Source organism: Leptidea sinapis, chromosome 43 (genome assembly GCF_905404315.1).
Source record: "Leptidea sinapis chromosome 43, ilLepSina1.1, whole genome shotgun sequence".
Taxonomy (NCBI): Eukaryota; Metazoa; Arthropoda; class Insecta; order Lepidoptera; family Pieridae; genus Leptidea; species Leptidea sinapis.
In genome coordinates, this window is record NC_066307.1 from 1,321,009 (window position 1) to 1,340,339 (window position 19,331).

Here is a 19,331-nt window from a genome sequence, read left to right on the forward strand (position 1 = left end):
TGACTATAAAGATAGCTAGCCAGTTCTTACCGGGACTTAGGTTTTTCTATGATGAAGACATAAAAAAAAGATATGAAAATAATATATTGCCAGCCTCACTTTTCCAAGACTTTTTCTAATTGTTATGGTTAGGAAAGCTTATTGAAGGGTCAGAGATGAGCAGGATTATTTTTTTTACCTTAACTTATTATGATGAATCAGTAATGCCAATAGCATGTCCGGACAACACAAATGAGTGAAATTTTAGCCTAAATTAATTAAATAATTGTAATTGAATTTAACTGTCAGAAAAATAAGTAAATTGTTTTGTTTTTAATGTAAATAGGATGAATAAGAAAAAATTGTTACATCAAGTTAACAAATTTTTCTCATCAAAGATAAATATGATATGAATACTTGTCATATAAAAATATTAAATATATTTAAGATCAGTGAACAATAATTATCTTTATAATAACATATAATTATTTTGTATAATAAAGTACATAATTTAACTATGCATTAGAAATAATGTTTCTTGGAATTAAAAAAAAATATTCTACAGGAACTTTATCCTAATATGTACTCAAACATTGATTTATTTCTATGGGATAGTAAAGCAAACTTTAATATTCCAAAAGGTTATTAACCTCTTTGTAGTTAATTACCTGATGTCGTATGAAAAGTTTAGTCTTTATTAAAAATACCTTTTTATTAAAATTAGTTTAATATTTAATAATATAATAAAAATGAGAACACTTATTCGTTTTAACCCCTTAATATAAATACCTACATTTTATCAAAAACAATTATTTGTCCATAAGTGACAACCTGTAGAAATTATTGTTATATTTAGAAAAATATATAAAATATTAAGTAAAGTGTACTTATTTAAATTTAATTATTTATAACAAAGGATCTTTAAAATATCATGTGGGATCTAAAAATATTTCCATTATAATAGTTATTATTCATGTATTAATAAAAAAAGGCAATAAAACCATAATAATGTGTAATGTAAACAAGACATTTGACAGTTAGCTGTTCTTTATATATAGATATGTATATTTATAGAACCTATCTGCTACAATGGAGCTAAAAATTCGAAATATATATGAAACAGACATGCAAAAAAATATTAGAATAAAGAACACTTACCCTACTATTCGCCAAGTCCCTGAATATTGGTGATAAACACAAACCACGATTTATTTCAAATTTAGATAACAATCGGCATCTCGACACACACACCGTGGACGCCATCTTTACACTACCTACCAATATGACATATTATGCCTTGGCTATCCGGCTATCGCTATAGCTACACTATTAGGTATATCAAGTAACAAAATCACATGCAGCAAGAGCTATGAAGTGTATGTATAAATTGATAGCTGTTGGATATTAACATAATGTTAAATCCCATTGATATTCTCATTATAACTGCTATATTCTGCATTAATTTATGTTACAATTCTGCTAGCTCTAAATATCATTGATGAACATATTTACAAATAAGGATGCTGGGTGCTTGTTTGATAAGTAGAAGACAGAGGAACCAACCTATAAATCGTATAGGCAACCAATTGAATCTTAAAATCTATTAAAATTTTAAAAGTTTATCGTTCATTATACATAATTATTTAAATTACCTACCGTTCATTACAATGTTGGCATTATATTATGTTCCTGATATGATTGCAAGTAGGTATATATTTTTTATAATAATATATCATGAATAATTCTAATAATAAATAGTTCATGAGTTGTCATAGTAAACAAATTTAATGTAAATCTATGTTTCATAATATTATGTCTTCTCCGTCTACGACAACTGCAATATTTATCATTTGATTGCAGATTGACCCTGGAGATACTAGTGTCAACTGTCAATTATTGTCAATCAAAGTTGTCGCGTGTCAAGTGTCAACCTAAGATGTCAACTGACAATAACATGTATCAAATATCAATGACATTGCGGTTTATTTTTTCAGTTTTGTAAATGTAAATTGTAGATTGTAGAACAACTACGGGTACGGTTTGACTACGGCATTCGAGTTTCAAATATTAAAATTACTGAAACTGTGAAATTTATTAATTCGATAGTTCAAGTATCTACTACCAAATCAGCAATGGCTATTCCTGACTATAAATTAAGTACCGTCCTATGCGGTCATTCAATGGATGTGAGATGTGTAGCTAGCACTAAAGAATTTTGTATTCTTTCCGCTTCACGCGATAGAACAGCAAAACTTTGGCACCCGGAAGGGTGAGAACAATATTTGTATACTCATTAATATAGATCTTAGTCAGAATTTAGTTGTACATCGTTTTTTTTACAGAGTAAAAGATTTCGTGAATGTGGTGACTTATCAGGGACATACAAATTTTGTGTCCTGTGTGTGCTGGCTGCCTCCATGTGAAGCATTCCCCGATGGTTTAGTGATAACTGGAAGTAATGATAACACAATCCTTGGTTATAACTTGCAAGATGGAACTGTACAAATAAACTTAAAAGGTCATGATAATGCAGTGTGTAGTGTAACTCCTGGTAAAGACTCTGGAATCCTATTGAGGTATGCCAATATTTCTTAGTTCTTTTTCCATGTGTATATAATTATAGTTTCATATAAAATAAATAAACAACATAAGCTTTGCCCACTACTTTGTAGCCACACTTCTTTGGTATTTTTTGTCTGTTATTAAAAATTGCAGTATGGCATTGTTTAGTCTTTAGTATGAGAATTTACAAGACTGTTTTCGTAATTAATAATAAGGTACCTTATAGACATAATTTAATATTGATCTTCATCAGTAAAGCCACAAGCAGTACAAATGTATCTCTCTATGTTCTACAATAACAATTCTGTGTTTACCAAAATATAAATGGAATTTATAGAAATGCACAGATAATAGTTAGTTGAAATATTAATATGATTTCATAATTACATTAATAATGAAATGTGAAAACAGTTTGTAATAGTCCTTTTTATAGTCATTGCATAATATAAGCTCACAGGAAACTACATGTTTTAAATTAAATGTCTTATGAAAGTTCTAATGACCCTAGACTGGTCTATACAGGATTATGGAAACAACAAAAACTCTATCCCCCTTATTCATAATGGTCCGCTAACTTTAAACAGCCATTAAGGAGTGTTTTTTCTCAATCTGACTTAAGTCAATAGAAGAAGACAGAGTGAGAATTAGCAATGCTTTAAGTTAGCAGACTATTATGAATAATGGGGTATGTGTTTAACCTATAAATTTTACATCAATTCCTGTTTGTTTTTACATTTTTACTTAATATATTCCTCTGAATGAACCTGGAGAGTGTGACTAATATTATATATCTATAGACAAGTATGAAGAGCAGCTGTTTCATTCTTATGTTCATTATAATTATTTTCCATCATTATTGTTAATGTCTATATATAATTAGTTATTTCTACACATACACAGTTGGTGGTAATTATTACCACTTGTTGAAATATACTTTTTTTTATTGCCCAAGACAAACTTTGCTTGGCCTTGTATTATGTGCATTATTTTGCATTTCTTATTTAATTTTGAAAGGAGCAAAATAGAGATAATTTTTTGCATACAACTCATTTTTGTACTCCAAATAGTTTTTGAGGTATGAAGTTATTAATGAAATATCCTTACATAAACTTGATGTGACATACACACACACAGTTTAGTTAACATTGTAATATATATTAAACTTTATTGTTTCTTCCCCCGCCCCACCTCCATGAAATGCCTCCTCACCTTTGTTTTCACTCCTTTTGTAAATACTTTATGTTAATATATTAAACATAATAATATTTAGTTATAACACAATAAATGTTTTATATAAGTAATATTATCAGTGTTTGTCCATTATAATCTAACAGCATGTATATATGTTTCAGGTATAATAAGAAAATAAATCTGTTTTGATTCTGGGCACCGGTCATTACTATAATCACTTATAAATTCGTTTACGCCGATCAAATGACACTCTAAGCTTGTTGGTCTACTGAAACGTGACATTGGCGAGTTGTGGTGCCCCTTCCACAGAAGCCACTAGAAAGAATAGAATAGATGGTAAATGATCACTACCACCAATGCTCCCTTGTAACACCAGAACAGGAATTGTAGTACTCCTATTGTAGTAAACCAATAATACCATACACTATTTGAAATATTATGAATGAACTTTATGGCTCAAGATGGATATTATTTTTATTTGATAAACATCCCATTTTGGAATTACTTTAATAATCATTTAATTCATTTATAATAAAAAATGATTTCAGTTCTAGTTGGGACAATACAGCAAGAGCTTGGAATATAAATTCACCTCAAATGGCTCCGGTCATCCTACGAGGTCACCAAGCTGCAGTTTGGGCTTCAATAGAACTCGGAAATTGTACATATGCCACTGCATCAGCAGATAAAACAATTAAGTTATGGAAAAAGAATGGAGAACTTATCACTTCACTAACAGGTAGGTAGGCCATATAAGTAAATAAGGGCATGTATTAATAACTAACCATAAATGGAATTGTTTGCAGCGCCAAGGAGACTCCTTAAGAAATTACAAAACAAAATATCCAGTTTTCATGGTTTTATTTAATGGGAACATAATTATTTTAGGTCATACAGATTGTGTAAGAAGCTTAGCAGCATCGAGCAATGAAACATTTCTTAGTTGTGCTAATGATGCCTCTATTAAATTATGGACTAACAAAGGAGAGTGTCTTAACACTTTCTATGGCCATACAAATTATATATACAGGTACTTAGATGTTTTATTTCATGAAATTATTATTGTTATAGTTATTACTTTCATTGTTGTGTTCAGCTTAGCGAAACTCTCTAAGAAAAAAGTGACTCACTTGATTGTATCAGATGTGCAGTTATTGACAGATGACAGCTATACTAATCTTGTAAAAAAAGGAGATAGCCAAAATCCACTTTGTTTTAGGCAACTGTTTGCTTTCAGCAACTTAGCCGGATTATACTTTGCGGCCAATGGCAATACTGTAATTACTACTATTACAAACTTATGTCAAATGACTGCATGTTTCATACTAAACTATATATCAATTTTTGCTTAAGCATTCCTGACTCTTATTGCGTAGTAGTTACATCCTCTTTGGTTATGTTATTTAGTCTCTTACATAAATATTTTTTCTTGCCAGCTACAATAATAAAAATAATTACGTAACTTAGTTTGTTTTTGGTTCTGATCTAAAGTCACAAGAAATTTTTGTAAAGCATCAAACTGATATAGATGTATATTTGCATATAAATGAGCATACTATGTCAAGAGCTTTTCAATTTTACAAAATTGTAAAATCATAAAAATATATAAAAAAAAAGTGAACCTTATAGAAGACTGTGAAGGTTTAGTTTTGAGCAGGGTGTGCCAATCCCACACATGGATACAATATTTCATAATTGTCTTTGTTGTTTGATTGTCTTCTCTTATATTTTACTTCCTGAATTATATTAGCTAACTAGCTGACCCGGCAAACATTGTTTTGCCATATAAATTGTATTGATCTTAGTAGCTAGTTGTATTCATTAGTAACAATCACACTTCTTTTATATTTTGTATAATTCACAATATAGTTTTATAAATTCTAGCCTATTCGTTATTCTGGTGTGTAAGCTATATTATTGTAAAGTTTCATCAAAATCTATTCAGTAGATTTTGCGTTAAAGAAGTTCAAACATACCTCAAGACATACAAACTTTCACATTTATAATATTAGTAGGATTTATGTGTAAATAAATATTATTTTCAGTATAAGTGTAAACCCAGGTGTTGAACATGGTTTTGCTAGCTGTGGTGAAGATGGCAGTGTTAGATTATGGGCTAATGGGGACTGTGTTCGTGAATTGAGGCTACCTGTGCATTCTGTGTGGAGTGTCACTTGCTTGGACAATGGAGATGTTGTTACTGGTAGTTATTTATATATATTATTTATGGCTATATGCTTAATTCTTAGTTAATTTAAATGTCTAGATAGAGCCTCTTGCTGCTAGACAACCAATGAAAACAGGCCAGGTTTACTACTTTAGTGTGTGTGACAAGCTACAACTTACACTCGCGATTTGTTTGTCACTTTTTGTTAGTGTGAGTGTACCTATTGCTCAAAGTAGAGGTATTATTGGATAGGAATAAATTGGATTTCATCTTGATTCACAGTTCCTATTTTTTTGTGTAGAATAGCCCCAATGTCAAATAAATTAATATGTTCAATATCAGACTGACAGACAGACATACAATAATATACCCCTTAAATGTCTTATTAATAAACACAATGAAAGGTTATAAGTTTAAAATTACTTCTTCATGTAATTGGATTTTAAATTTGGAATAACTTTACTACATGTTTATTAATAACACAGTTAAATTTATGTGTAAATATATGTGTCATTAGTATTAGTTTACTTATTGAATAATATAACAATAAGTATTTATTTTCTGTTTATTGAATACTTTCAGGTTCTAGTGACGGATTAGTTCGTGTTTTCACTAAAGATCCGTCGCGGTATGCCGACGAAGCGACGTTGGTACAATTTGAAGAAGATGTGCAAAAGATGCTTGTCGCTTCATCACAAGATTTTGGAGGATTCAAGCTTTCCGAGTGAGTAGACGACTACAATTTAATGTGTAAATGAAATGAAATTTTATTTGCAGGAAACATTGTACTTAAGATGTTAACAATATAATGGATAATCCAATATGTTTCGTCAATTGACATGCAAAATATGTTACAAAATTGTCTAAACACTACTCATACTGTTATACCGAAACATGTTGGATTTCACAATGATATCAATAATATTTATGAAATAAAATTTTAAGATATTATAATATGAGACGTAAATAACTTAATAATAATTCATTTAGTACCTATGTATAATATTAACAAATTCAATTTCATAAAAGTATATTAATTTACATATATTATTATCAAATAGACTAATTCATTTTGTATTGAAAAATTCATTTAAACTATAGAAGCACTTATTTGTTAACCACTGATGCAGTCTTCTTTTAAAAGCTTTGAACGGTATTTTTTTCAATTAATTCCACAAACCGCCCTGATACACTTCTTCTGTCCAATAAATAAATGCCCTATGCTCACCGAGTTGCCCCATATGACTAATCCATATCTTAAAGCTGAAACCATGAATGCATGATATGCCACTAGCGCTGTCTTTTGACCTATTGTTTTTGTAACGACGTGTGTGCCAAAAGTCTTATTTTTTATGTTATGACATATGATTTTTTATTCATATTATTTGAAGTCAATTATATTTCCTTTTTCAGATTACCTGGCCCTGAAGCTTTACTTGATCCAGGCAAGTCCGAGGGTCAAACTAAACTAGTCCGTCGGGGTACGAATGTGAAATGCTACTCTTGGAGTGTCGCCCAGAATACTTGGAACGAGATTGGTGATGTAATGGGAGCTCAACCCGCATCGGAGGGGAAGACTATGTACCAAGGAAAGGTACGGCGATGTTTGATAATAAAAATGATGCCAAAAATAGGTTAATTTTGGTATAAAAAGAATTTATAATTGCGTTTCGTTCCTTTAATTGTTCTTGTATACTTCAGTTTATGTTGTGCTTAACGACGTTTTAGTTAAACACATGCTAAACACTGTTTTGTAATAGAAAAAGATAACCTCCATGATTCAATATTATATACACAGATAGCCACATGTTAGGATTTCATCTCCACCATCTGGATGTGTGGCGGTCTTCCACAGTGCGGTTTTCAAGGAGCTTTCTTCCACGTACTACAAAGCTGTGGGATGAACTTCCTTGTGCGGTGCTTCCGGGATGATACTACGTATAGGTACCTTCAAAAAAACGCGTACACTTTCCTTAAAGGCCGGCAACGCTCCTGTGATTCCTCTTGTGTTGCAAGAGAATGTGGGCGGCGGTGATCACTTAACTCTAGGTGACCTGTACGCTCGTTTGTCCTTCTTTTTCCATAAAAAAAAATTAGACGTCATTATTGGTTGTTATAGTTAGGTCACTGTCTAACAAAACACGTGTCTAAGCCATGTTTAATTTTTGTTTTTGTAATAACTCCGAAGATGTTTTGTCTCATTAGGCCAGTAGTTTCAAACGTAATGCTTGCAGCTTTTACATAACTGCTTCACGGGAAATTAAGGTGCCGCTATGATATCCACCTAGCTGTCATGCTGTGTAAGGAACCTTCTACTAGTAAGGTAATAGGCTTAGTTTATTTCTGCATCTAGATAGACTATGACAGTTGTGAAAACCTCAAAAAAGGTTGAGTTTAGACACAAATTAATGAGTGCATGATGTAGTTTGTCACGCACACTGAAGTATTAAACCTGGCCTGTTTTTATCGGTTGTCTAACATGAGCACGAGACTGTCTAGACATAAATTATCTAACAGAAAGTATATAGTGGTGTATAAATACAGTTCTCGGGGTTATCAGTATTGTGCAGTGTTAAGAATGTTAATTAAGAATAAATTGTGATATTTTACAGGAATATGACTTTGTATTCAGTGTCGATATTAAAGATGGCGCGCCCGCGATCAAGCTGCCATTTAACAAGACGGAGGACCCATGGGTTGCCGCACAAACATTCATACATAAGTATGTTTTATAAGCTTTTTATGTGTTAGTATACACTGACCCAGCAAACATTGTATTGCCGATATTAAAATCGCGATACAAAAGTAACTGTTGATCGTAGATGGGTGAAAATTAAAGTTGTGTGTATTTTTAAATGCTAAATAATCAAACAAATTAAAAAAAAAAAATCAAAAAAAAATATCGTGTGGACCTTTAACAGTTAGGGGGATAAAAAATAGATGTTGTCCGATTCTCAGACCTACCCAATATGCACTCAAAATTTCATGAGAATCGGTCAAGCCGTTTCGGAGGAGTTCAAAGTTTAACACCATGACACGAGAATTTTATATGTTTAGATAATGGAAAGTTTCAAAATAATTTATACCACCCAAATACTATATCCAATGTATTTGAAGATTGCTCAAGTATTGAAAACCAGCACAAGTATTGATTATTTCTTTATTAAATGAATTCGATAATTTTAATATATTAGGTAATTTTAGACAATTGCATGCAATCTTTCTTATTTTTAACCGACTTCAAAAAAGGAGGAGGTTCTCAATTCGTCGGTATGTTTTTTTTTATGTTTGTTACCTCAAAACTTTGGACTGGGTGAACCGATTTCAATTTTGGGAAGACACCGATTCCAAAAATAACAGTAATCGTTTCTAGAACTAGTTTGTATAAAAATACGCAATTTTTAGTGCATATTATATCTATTGTTTTGGAATAGTGTTTCTGAAGTCGGTTGTTTTCTTGTTAAATTTTTTTTGTTAGTGTTGCTTAATACCGCTCGGGATATGCTTTTTGAATATTTATGTGCTGGTTCTAATGGGGATCAACCTGACCCTTTATGAAACTTATACCCACTTCACCTATGGATGCATTTTATTCTACATGTTTTCAACAAATTTAATGGCACACTCATGAATAAGTAATTGATTCCAACGAAATTGCAGTAAATTTAAACTGTAATCAATTATCTGCGTCTACTATTTTCAGGAGTCATTGAAAATTATTACTAACTAAAAAAAAACAGTAAATTACTTAAGTCAATAAATTTTTTATAGCTTTTTAAGTGGATTTTTATATGTGGATATTTATTAGTAAATGATATAAAAATAAATCGTATTAATTAAAAGGTAACTAATCTCTTAATCATACTTATAATGATTATCTTAATGATGAAAAGGGGTTTATACAATTTGTTATTATTGGAATTATATAATTGTTTTCTTTTGTACTCAACATGATTTGCAATTCATATTTCACATGCAATTTACATAATAGTTTTGTTCTGTTTTTTTTCAGAAATGATCTACCCCAAGTATATTTGGAGCAAGTAGCTAATTTTATAATCTCAAATGCGAAGCTGGATTCTCTTCCCGCCGCCTCTAGCAATGGGTAAGTTTATGTTAAGTAAAGCCCGATCTACTGTTTTTGTTATCTTTTGTTTAAGGTGCCAATCTAAATGATATTTTTTATTTGATTTGAGTTTCTTGTATACCATATAGTTTCGCGGATCCATTCACGGGTGAGTCCCGGTACGTGCCAGGGGCCGGGTCGGCGCCCGCCGGTGTGGTTGCCGCCTCTGATCCGTTCACGGGGGCCGGCGCCTACACGACCGGCTCCAACTCTTCAGTTTCCGTCACCAACGGCAAACCTTTGCTGCCACACGACTCATATATCAGGTGAGACACTTGCTTAATACTACCTATAACATAAATGACTTTCTTAATGATACCACAGATTGGTGATGGAGCGATCAGCCTATTAAATAGTAAGTTTAATTGTTGAAAATTAAATATTACTTTGTAACAATGTTTTTATGAAAAAAAAAAGAAGTCCGATGAGTTTCTTGCGCCCGTTCTTCTCAGGTCTGAGGCATTCTTTTTCGTATGGGTGGTAGTTTTTGACTTTCAATAAGTAATTTGTGTGTTCCTACCTGTGTGCTACCATAATGTGATTATTGTCACTATAATCCGTTGGTATATTGTATGCAACAATCCTAATGTGCACTGTGATGTGGTTTGCGTAAAACTACTCTCCCTGAATCCTTCTTTTTTCATGTTATAGTGCTACTTTAAAAATATATGAGAAAAGTCATATAAAGAAAAAAAAAAACATTGCGTGCGTACAAAGTACACATGTCAGAAGTGAAACCTACATGGTGCATGAACCTCTAAACTGCATATGAATTCCTGGTACATGTTGCTAGGATGACACATGATTTCAACCGCTATGAAAGACGTTCCTACCACCACTAATATAATAATATGTTCTCCTGGTGTCTATGTAGTAATACGTCGTGCGCTTGGAGTCAGAATATATTAAGGTATACTCTCGCCATACTTAAGACAATCTCTTCTTTAACTATGATCGCCTGGTACTAAAACATTGTATTATTCTTCCTATCTCATTATCTCCCATGCTAAATATTATGAATTGATGTGACTGCTCTTTTTACTGTCGCTTTTTCGTTTCATCGACTTTCAAATCACAACGATGATAAAAAAGTTTTCATTTCAATAGTATGCTTATTTCTGTCTCTTTCTTTGCCGGCTTCATCCTACACATTTTTGTATTTGTGTCTCTTACCTATCGTTTTTTCCGTTGCATCCGATTTGAAACCACAACGATTCTAAAGAAGTTTCACTACAATAATCGAGATATAATCTTGAATAAAATCCTAATAAATACATAAGAATATGGTTTTCCACAGATTCGATCAAGCAAATTTAAAAGCTATACATGATAAGCTCAAGGAGTTCAACAGCAAGGTCGGGGATGGCTTGAGCACCTTCACAGATGAACAAATTGAAGATATACTTAAATTAGGTGAACTGGTGAGTGTACCATTTTGTGTATAACCTACAATAATTAACAATCATAGATTTGCGAAGTAATAATAAAGTTCATGCAACATTGTTGATATTATCTTTTTGTCATTACCTATTGTTTTATTACTCTGGTAAAATGGGGTGTTGGTAATTTAAACACACAATTCTTATGATTTATTATATCTGCATTAGACTTCACAATTATCTACTTAGAATTCACAATTATAACTGTATCTGGGCAGTGTACAATTCACAATAAGTAATTAATACTCGAAATAAAAATCATTTTTCAGATTTCTATATTTGTTAATAAAAATATATATAAAATTACTTATTATCTAATTATTATAGCAAATTACAGTTAAGCCTTAAATATGTAGGTGTCAGAAAACTTATTTCTACAACCCTATCGACGTGTTGAGGGACAAAACTTTATTATGCTTAGAACTAATACATAAGGTTTGTGGGGAGAAAATCCATACTCGAACTAAGCTGTCTAGCTTATATAGGGCACGACCGTCTACCGTGATGATGGTACAAACTAACTTACACGAATCGAGCTAACTAAAGATCTGAATATTATATGCTATTAGCTGACCCAGCAAACGTTGTATTGCCGATATTAAAATCGCGATACAAAAGTAACTGTTCATCGTAGATGGGTGAAAATTTGAAGTTAGTTTGAAGAAGTGAAGAAGAAATCAAACAAATTTAAAAAAAAATGTCAAAATAATTAAAAAAAAAATTTCGTGTTACCACCACGACCACCCTTAACATTTAGGGGTATGAAAAATAGATGTTGGCCGATTCTCAGACCTACTCAATATGCTCACAAAATTTCATGAGAATCCGTCAAGCCGTTTCGGAGGAGTACGGGAACGAACATTGTGACACGAGAATTTTATATATAAGATTATAGTTATTTGTAATCATAGTGATAATTATATTAAATAACACTACTAACACAGTAATGAATAACAGTAGTTAGATAAATGTAATTATTAATTGGGATATCTTATAACTCCATGACGTTGGTAGCGCTTATTAACACATTAACTAATCAATATAGCTAGAGGTCCTGGGTTCGAATCCCGGTAGGTGCAAGCATTTATATGATGAATATTTATGTTTGTTTCCGAGTCATGGATGTTTAAATGTATTTATGTATGTTTAAGTAAGTATATTGTATTTAATATATCATTGTCTTGTAACCCATAACACAGGCTATATTATATGCTTAACTTGGGGCAAGATAATATGTGTAAAAAGTCTGTCAATATTATTATTGTTATATAATATTGCTGACAAGTGTATCAAAATTAGAAACATTGAATTTGAAAATTAAAAATAATACACTCGTTTGGTTAGTTTAGTTTGGGCTATTTACATACATAGCCTCTTGATTGGTCTATTGTGCGTGTTGGTAAGTATTCTTACTCCATCCAGCCCAAAATGTCCCAGAAAAATCGATGCTAGAGATCGGAGAATTTGCCTTTTGTTTGCAAATAAAAAACGCTTCGTGTGATCGAGACGGCGTCATAGTATACGCTACTGCAAATCGAATATGTCAACAATTATATCCTGAAATAAACAAAAAAATATTATATACAGGTGGCCGAGAAGTTGACTGAAATTTGAAAGCCGAAAGGTGATGAGTATCCGAATCACCTCTATGTACGTTCTACGATTTTGCGTAGTTTAGGAGACAATATTTATTCCCTTTTATCCGCTTTTTTCACCTAATTGTGATTTAGGACTTTTTTCCAATTATTTGATCACTTTTAGTTAATTTTATTGTTGTTAATTATTAACTACAGTTGCAATAACCACATAAGAAACTATGAATAGTTTAGACAATGCGGAACTAGTTTACAATTGAGTCGTAAGTTCAAGGTATCAAAAAATTAAAATGTGGAGCCTATGGCTTCTAACTATTTTTAAAAACTTCCCAGAACATTGGCCAATAAAATGAGCAAAATCCAAATTTTAGCTTTGGACGTCAACTTCTCGGCCACCCAGTATTTGATGCAACTTAAGTAACGAGAGTGCTATTAAACTATTAGTTTTTCTTTCGTATAACAGATAGGTAAAGTAGTATATAACTTTTTAAAATTATTATTACATTTGTTTTATATATTACAGAATTGTACATATAGTCCAGACACGATAACATCGCTCAAGAAAATGTTGGAATGGCCCAAAGGTATGCGCGTATTTTTACCACAATAGATTCCGTATTTATTATCAATATATCTAAAATGTACAAAACAAATATTTTACGAAATTTAGAAGAATTGGTAAAAAAACGTTTGAGTGGTAAAGGTTATTATAACATATATGATTTTCTTAATGATACCATAGACTGTGACTGCAGGGTACACCTTAGGCTATTTAATTATAACATTTTATTGCACGATATTGCATTGTAATCCATTTTTATTTTATAAAAAAAAGTCCGCTGAGTTTCTTGCGTCCGTTCATCTCTGGTTTGAGGCACACTATTTTGAACGGGTTGTAGTTTTTGACGTTCAATAAGTGATTTTAAATCCTATTTTGAATAAAAATCTGTTTTTAAATTAAATTTATTTAACATTTTTTTTTATATTTACAACAGTCTACAATTTCAGAAATACTGTTTCCTGTGTTGGATATAACTCGGTTGGCGGTCAGGAATAAAGATATCAACGGGCAAATGTTCGACACCACGTACGGACCCACGTTCATCAAATATATCCTGTCTCTTTTAGTCCCTGGTAAGTAATTATGTATTAAGAATAAGAATAATTTATTTAAATCGATCTTTTAACATATGCAATGTCATTAAATTTAAATAACTTTAAATATTTTACAAACTTATACTGGGTGGCCGAGAAGTTGACGTCCAAAGCTAAAATTTGAATTTGACTCATTTTATTGGCCAATGTTCTGGGAAGTTTTTAAAAATAGTTAGAAGCCATAGGCTCCCCATTTTTATTTTTATTTTTTGATACCTTGAACATTTTCATGAATTTAGCTGGAGCAGTTATCTTGAACTTACGACTCAATTCTAAACTAGTTCCGCATTGTCTAAACTATTCATAGTTTCTTATGTGGTTATTGCAACTGTAGTTAATAATTATCAACAATAAAATTAACTAAAAGTGTTCAAAAAAATTAGAAAAACGTCCTAAACCACAGTTAGGTAGAAAAAAAACCCGATTAAAAGAGGAAAAAAATTCTTATCTCCTAAACTACGCAAAATCGTAGAACATACATAGGGTTGATTCGGATACTTATCACCATGAGGCTTAAAATTTTAACCTTGGACGTCAACTTCTAGGCCACCCAGTATATATGACTACATTGTGATAGTCATTGAATGGCCACACTAGTCGGAGACAGTATTGTGGGATCAAATAGAGCTATGATTAACAGTAAACCATTATCTTCATCATTGACTTATTATTTTGTGTTTAAATTTTACCATTCCAACATTTTGTTCACTCTTCAGAACTGAAACCAACATTTTCAGACTACTTTTTATTGAGGCTATCACAATTAATTTAATGCTTATTTTTTCTTATATATAGAGTTAAATAAATATAATGCCTTATTATAATTAATATATACAATTTATTTTGCAAATATTGTGAGTATATTAAATACTTTAATTATCTTTGTATAAAATGTTTTTTTTATTTATATAAGTATAATAATAAAATAAGGCGAGGCCATCATTACCAGGGCCCCATCGGTGTGAAAGAGCTGAGTTGCACAGTGCACAAGTGAATGGATGCTGACGATGAACTTCGATTGTCTCTAATTTAATATTTTTATTGTTCACTTTCGCTTCAGTCTTGTATTAAGTAAAGTAACACATTGTAATTAGTGATTTGTGTAATAAATAATAATTTTTAAAATGACCTTTTATGATCGTCCGAACATAACTCCAGTCACTTGTTCATATAAAATCTCCACTTAATTTTCAACAGGTAATTCTTTAGATAAACGCGTATTTTGTGTATTTTGAACGATATGTTATTTTTTGAAGTATGTTTATGAATAATTTTTAATATAAGTTTTTTTGGTTTGGTTTAAATGAATAATTGAAATATATAGTTATTAATGCTAGCTTTTTGAATATAGAACTAAAATATAGTTGTGTCTTATATTATTAATATTCTTGCTGAGACCTTAATAATGGTTTCATATTTGTCATGTGGTCTTCAGACCACACACCGATTTTTTTTTTAAGTGAAAACTTCTTAAGTCAAGGCGTTGAGCACATGGAATGGGTATAAAATATTAAACTCGCGTGACCTGATCGGAAATTCGTAAGACAGTCGTTGAAATTATGGATGAAAGTTGATTTTTCTGAGAGATAAACTTTTTAATGTAAAATAATTGCAATAGTTCTGATATATTAAATTTTTTATATATTAAAAATTGTGAATTTTGTGTACGATAGCGCAATAAATGAATATTGTATTTAACCACATAAATGCTAGTACTTTTGTGCTGGTAAAAAAAGCAATTCTTGCGAAATTGCCTACCATTCAAATGTTAACATTCAAGTTTTTACTTCTGCCGACACAAGTGCAACCCGTTATTTTTTATTAAACACTCATTGCACTCATATACATAAAAGCTTTAAGGGTAAATGTATACACTTCTTTAATAAAGTCCCAGCCACTGTTCAGGCATTATCTATAAATAAATTTAAATGTTTTATAAAATTAAATGGCTCTGGCGTAAATCCTATTACTACAATATTGTATATTTTTATTGAAAAGAGCGCAAAATAAGAATGCTGGGAGAGTTTCTTGTGCCGCTTCTTCTCTCTCAGAGCGCCATTTGTTTCCGAAGCGGTAGTAGTATCTAGTAGTTATTAGAAATGACATCGAAAATAATTCTAAAGGAATCAATTTTGAGAAAATAAATGCCTTTTATGCCGTTTTATGCAACTAGATATCGAAATGTCCCCAGCGGGAATCTAACCCGTAACACGTTACTTGATATATACACGTTAATGTAAGCAAGGGTCGTTTTCAGATAGTTTACCCGCCAACCAGATGCTATCAATGCGAGTCCTGGTGAACGCCTTCAGTGACCTGCCTGGCGAGATGTTGGTGCTGGCAGCTAGAGAGAGTGTCATGAATTCCATCATCTGTCTCCCACAACTCAGTAACAACGCACAGGTTAGACCGGGATGACTGTATCGTTATTGTACAATCTAATCATTAACGGCGCGTTTACAACAATTTAATAACCAATTTAACCATACCATTCAAAGTCAAATAACTTTATTCAATTAGGCTTAATTTAAGCGCTTTTGAATCGTTAATAAATATTTCTTATAGATTACTGAATTTACCATAATATGTTAGGTAAAACTTGAGCTCGTGAGAAGAACATACAAGAAACTCAACGGCCACTATTTTCAATCTAATAGAGTATTTTACAATCGCAGTAATCTACATAATAGGTTATTTTGTAAGGTGCTGCATCCAATAAAAAAATGAAAAAAATACTTAAATTTAGGACATCCTTTGCTCAAAGATATCATGGTTATCTTGGTCCCTAACTTTACAACAAACTAAATAAATTTTTAAAAATCTTAATCATAGATCATGCAAAACCACAATTGATAAATATCTGAAGTCATTGGACTACAATGAGACCGAAAATTTACTGAAAAATCTTATTTGACCAGTAGGCATGAAGGCATTTCTTCCCCTCGGGTACATAAATACATCACCCTTCACACATACACACATCCCTACACATTCACCATACACACATAACAGTCATAACATAAATATAACACTTGATCGATTTTGAACACAATCAAATACCTAGTTTGTATAAGTTTGCTAATTTCAAGTACACGCACCTAAGTATCGCTGATCTAAGGACGATGAAAACTATCCTTTCGTGATACAGTTTTTACTAGTACGAAGCGATAGGGTTAATCAGTTTAATGACAGCCACTAAGTTACCTATAATAATGAAAGTTAACTATATAAATTACACGGGGCCCCCGGGCTACGGAGGCCCCCGACGTGCGTAAGCATAAATTTATCAAAGATTTTGCTACTTATCCAAAAAGAGGGAAGGAGAGTGTATATTTAATTTAATTGTTTGTAAGAGTTTTGGAAAAAGTGACAGATAGATAATTATGATGAATAAATATTTCTTTTAGTTTAAAAATATATATATATATATATATATATGAATCGTGTTTAAATAATATAAATTATTTAGACATCACATATTTTTTTCTAAATATTTTATACAATTTTTTAAATATTTATATGTACGTATTACAACACCAAACTTGAACTACATACCTACTAAAGAATAACATAAAAATAGCTGCTACTCTGTTTATATGACTAAGGTTTTGTTTATTTTGTTGGAAAATTTTGAAACAACGTTGTTTTCTTAGTTGTGCTGTTTTGTGATTTTAAGCAGAAACAATTTTAAATGAACAAAAACACTAATCTAGGTAATTGAATATATGAAGCAAATAGTGCATCTTAGATAGTGTTAAAAAACAAAAAAAAAGAAGTTAACACATTAAGAAAAGTAGTAACAATGTTGAAAGTTAAATGGAATATAAAACCAAAGAATTGTAAAGAAAACTGAATTTAAATGGAAATTTAAAAATAATTTTAGAACACTGCTGTTTTGAATTCATAAATTTCTAAGCCCTTCCGTCCTAAGCATATGGCTTCAGTAAAAAAAACTCATCTTAATATATCGAAAAAATAACCTTTTTCGGATGTTTTTTCTTTATTCTTGTGCGTATATATACCAGACACCTACACTATAATCAATAATACTTAAGTGACGTGTTTCAGATAGCGGCAACTTCATTACTACTGAACCTGTCAGTTGCGCTGGCGCAACAACCCGACTCGGTGGACCTGGCAGACTGCGTCATAAACCTGCTCAACAGAATAACGGACAAGGAAGCATATTTCAGGTAAGTAACCTCGTTCAATAAAAACCCCAGAAGGCTGAAGTTTGGGCGTCAACCACTAAAAGCCCATTTAGTCATTCAGTGCTCATCGACAACTTAATCTGGATCGTTAGTCCCGCCGTCACCTGAAAGGCAAATTGGCTTCTCTCTGAGCAACATTAAGCTTCTTCAACTCTACCAAAGCCTTGATAATATTATCTATAATCTATCCAGGACCCAGCTAATTGTTATTTTGTTTGTCGCAGAACTACTAATATATAATTAGTCCTACTACTACTACTACTAATGTTTAGAACTTTTATGTTAAAATTGCTTATATTTGAAACTCTAAATATGTATGAAATTCTAAATAATTAATATATTTTCAGAGGACTGATTGCACTTGGCACGTTGCTAGCTGAATCTCCCAGCAAACTGGTGATACAAACGAAAATTGTGTCCAACCCGCACCTACACAATAAACTGAAGACTGACTCAGCAACGGTAGCCGACACGCACTTCGCCAAAATCACATCCTGCTCACAACAAATTATGAGACTGTTATGAAATATTTACTTTAGACAAGTTTCGTAAACTGCCGTATAAATTAATTTATATTCTGAGGATGAGTACTAATTTATGTTATTGTAATAAAATTAGTTGAATACTTCACTCTAAATTATTTACCTACTATCATTGTGGTACAGTCACATGCAAAAGTCATCAAAATCTATAATAATTAGTCGGACATCTAATTTGTTCAAGTGATACTTGCTTTTTGAAGAGCTTTTGGTGGAGCAATTTTTATAAATTGTAATATATTTTTAGTTAATTCGTAACTAACATATTGTTGCACTTTATAGATATTATTTATATTTTATACAGTACTAGTACTTGTGAACAATTACTTGTCATACTTTATTAGTATATTTGTTAACAGTTCATGGA

General features: G+C 31.4%; 2 protein-coding genes across 2 annotated transcripts in view; one reads left to right on the plus strand and one right to left on the minus strand.

Annotated features, from left to right (window-relative positions):
- LOC126977064 (calcium uniporter protein, mitochondrial) overlaps positions 1-1,293 on the minus strand; it is a 151,990-nt gene extending 150,697 nt beyond the window's left edge. Inside the window, exon 1 of the mRNA XM_050825751.1 lies at positions 1,138-1,293. Within this exon, the coding sequence (XP_050681708.1) occupies positions 1,138-1,242 (105 nt within the window). The 5' untranslated portion in view covers positions 1,243-1,293. The remainder of the gene's footprint in view (positions 1-1,137) is intronic.
- Positions 1,294-1,969: 676 nt separating this feature from the next.
- LOC126977055 (phospholipase A-2-activating protein) lies at positions 1,970-19,053 on the plus strand. Its single transcript, XM_050825722.1, has 16 exons — positions 1,970-2,248; positions 2,322-2,555; positions 4,281-4,471; positions 4,621-4,762; positions 5,778-5,935; positions 6,482-6,623; positions 7,313-7,493; positions 8,512-8,621; positions 9,912-10,004; positions 10,115-10,291; positions 11,323-11,446; positions 13,583-13,643; positions 14,068-14,193; positions 16,472-16,617; positions 18,283-18,407; positions 18,773-19,053. The coding sequence occupies exons 1-16, from the start codon at positions 2,112-2,114 to the stop codon at positions 18,948-18,950; spliced, it is 2,325 nt and encodes a 774-aa protein (XP_050681679.1). The 5' UTR covers positions 1,970-2,111; the 3' UTR covers positions 18,951-19,053.
- The last annotated feature ends 278 nt before the right edge of the window (positions 19,054-19,331 follow it).

Coding starts and splice junctions, on each gene's coding strand:
- LOC126977055 (XM_050825722.1), top strand. CDS start 2,112: ATGGCTATTCCTGACTATAAATTAAGTACCGTCCTATGCGGTCATTCA. Junction 11,447..13,582: donor TACTTAAATTAGGTGAACTG/GTGAGTGTACCA, acceptor TATATATTACAG/AATTGTACATATAGTCCAGA. Junction 14,194..16,471: donor CCTGTCTCTTTTAGTCCCTG/GTAAGTAATTAT, acceptor GGTCGTTTTCAG/ATAGTTTACCCGCCAACCAG.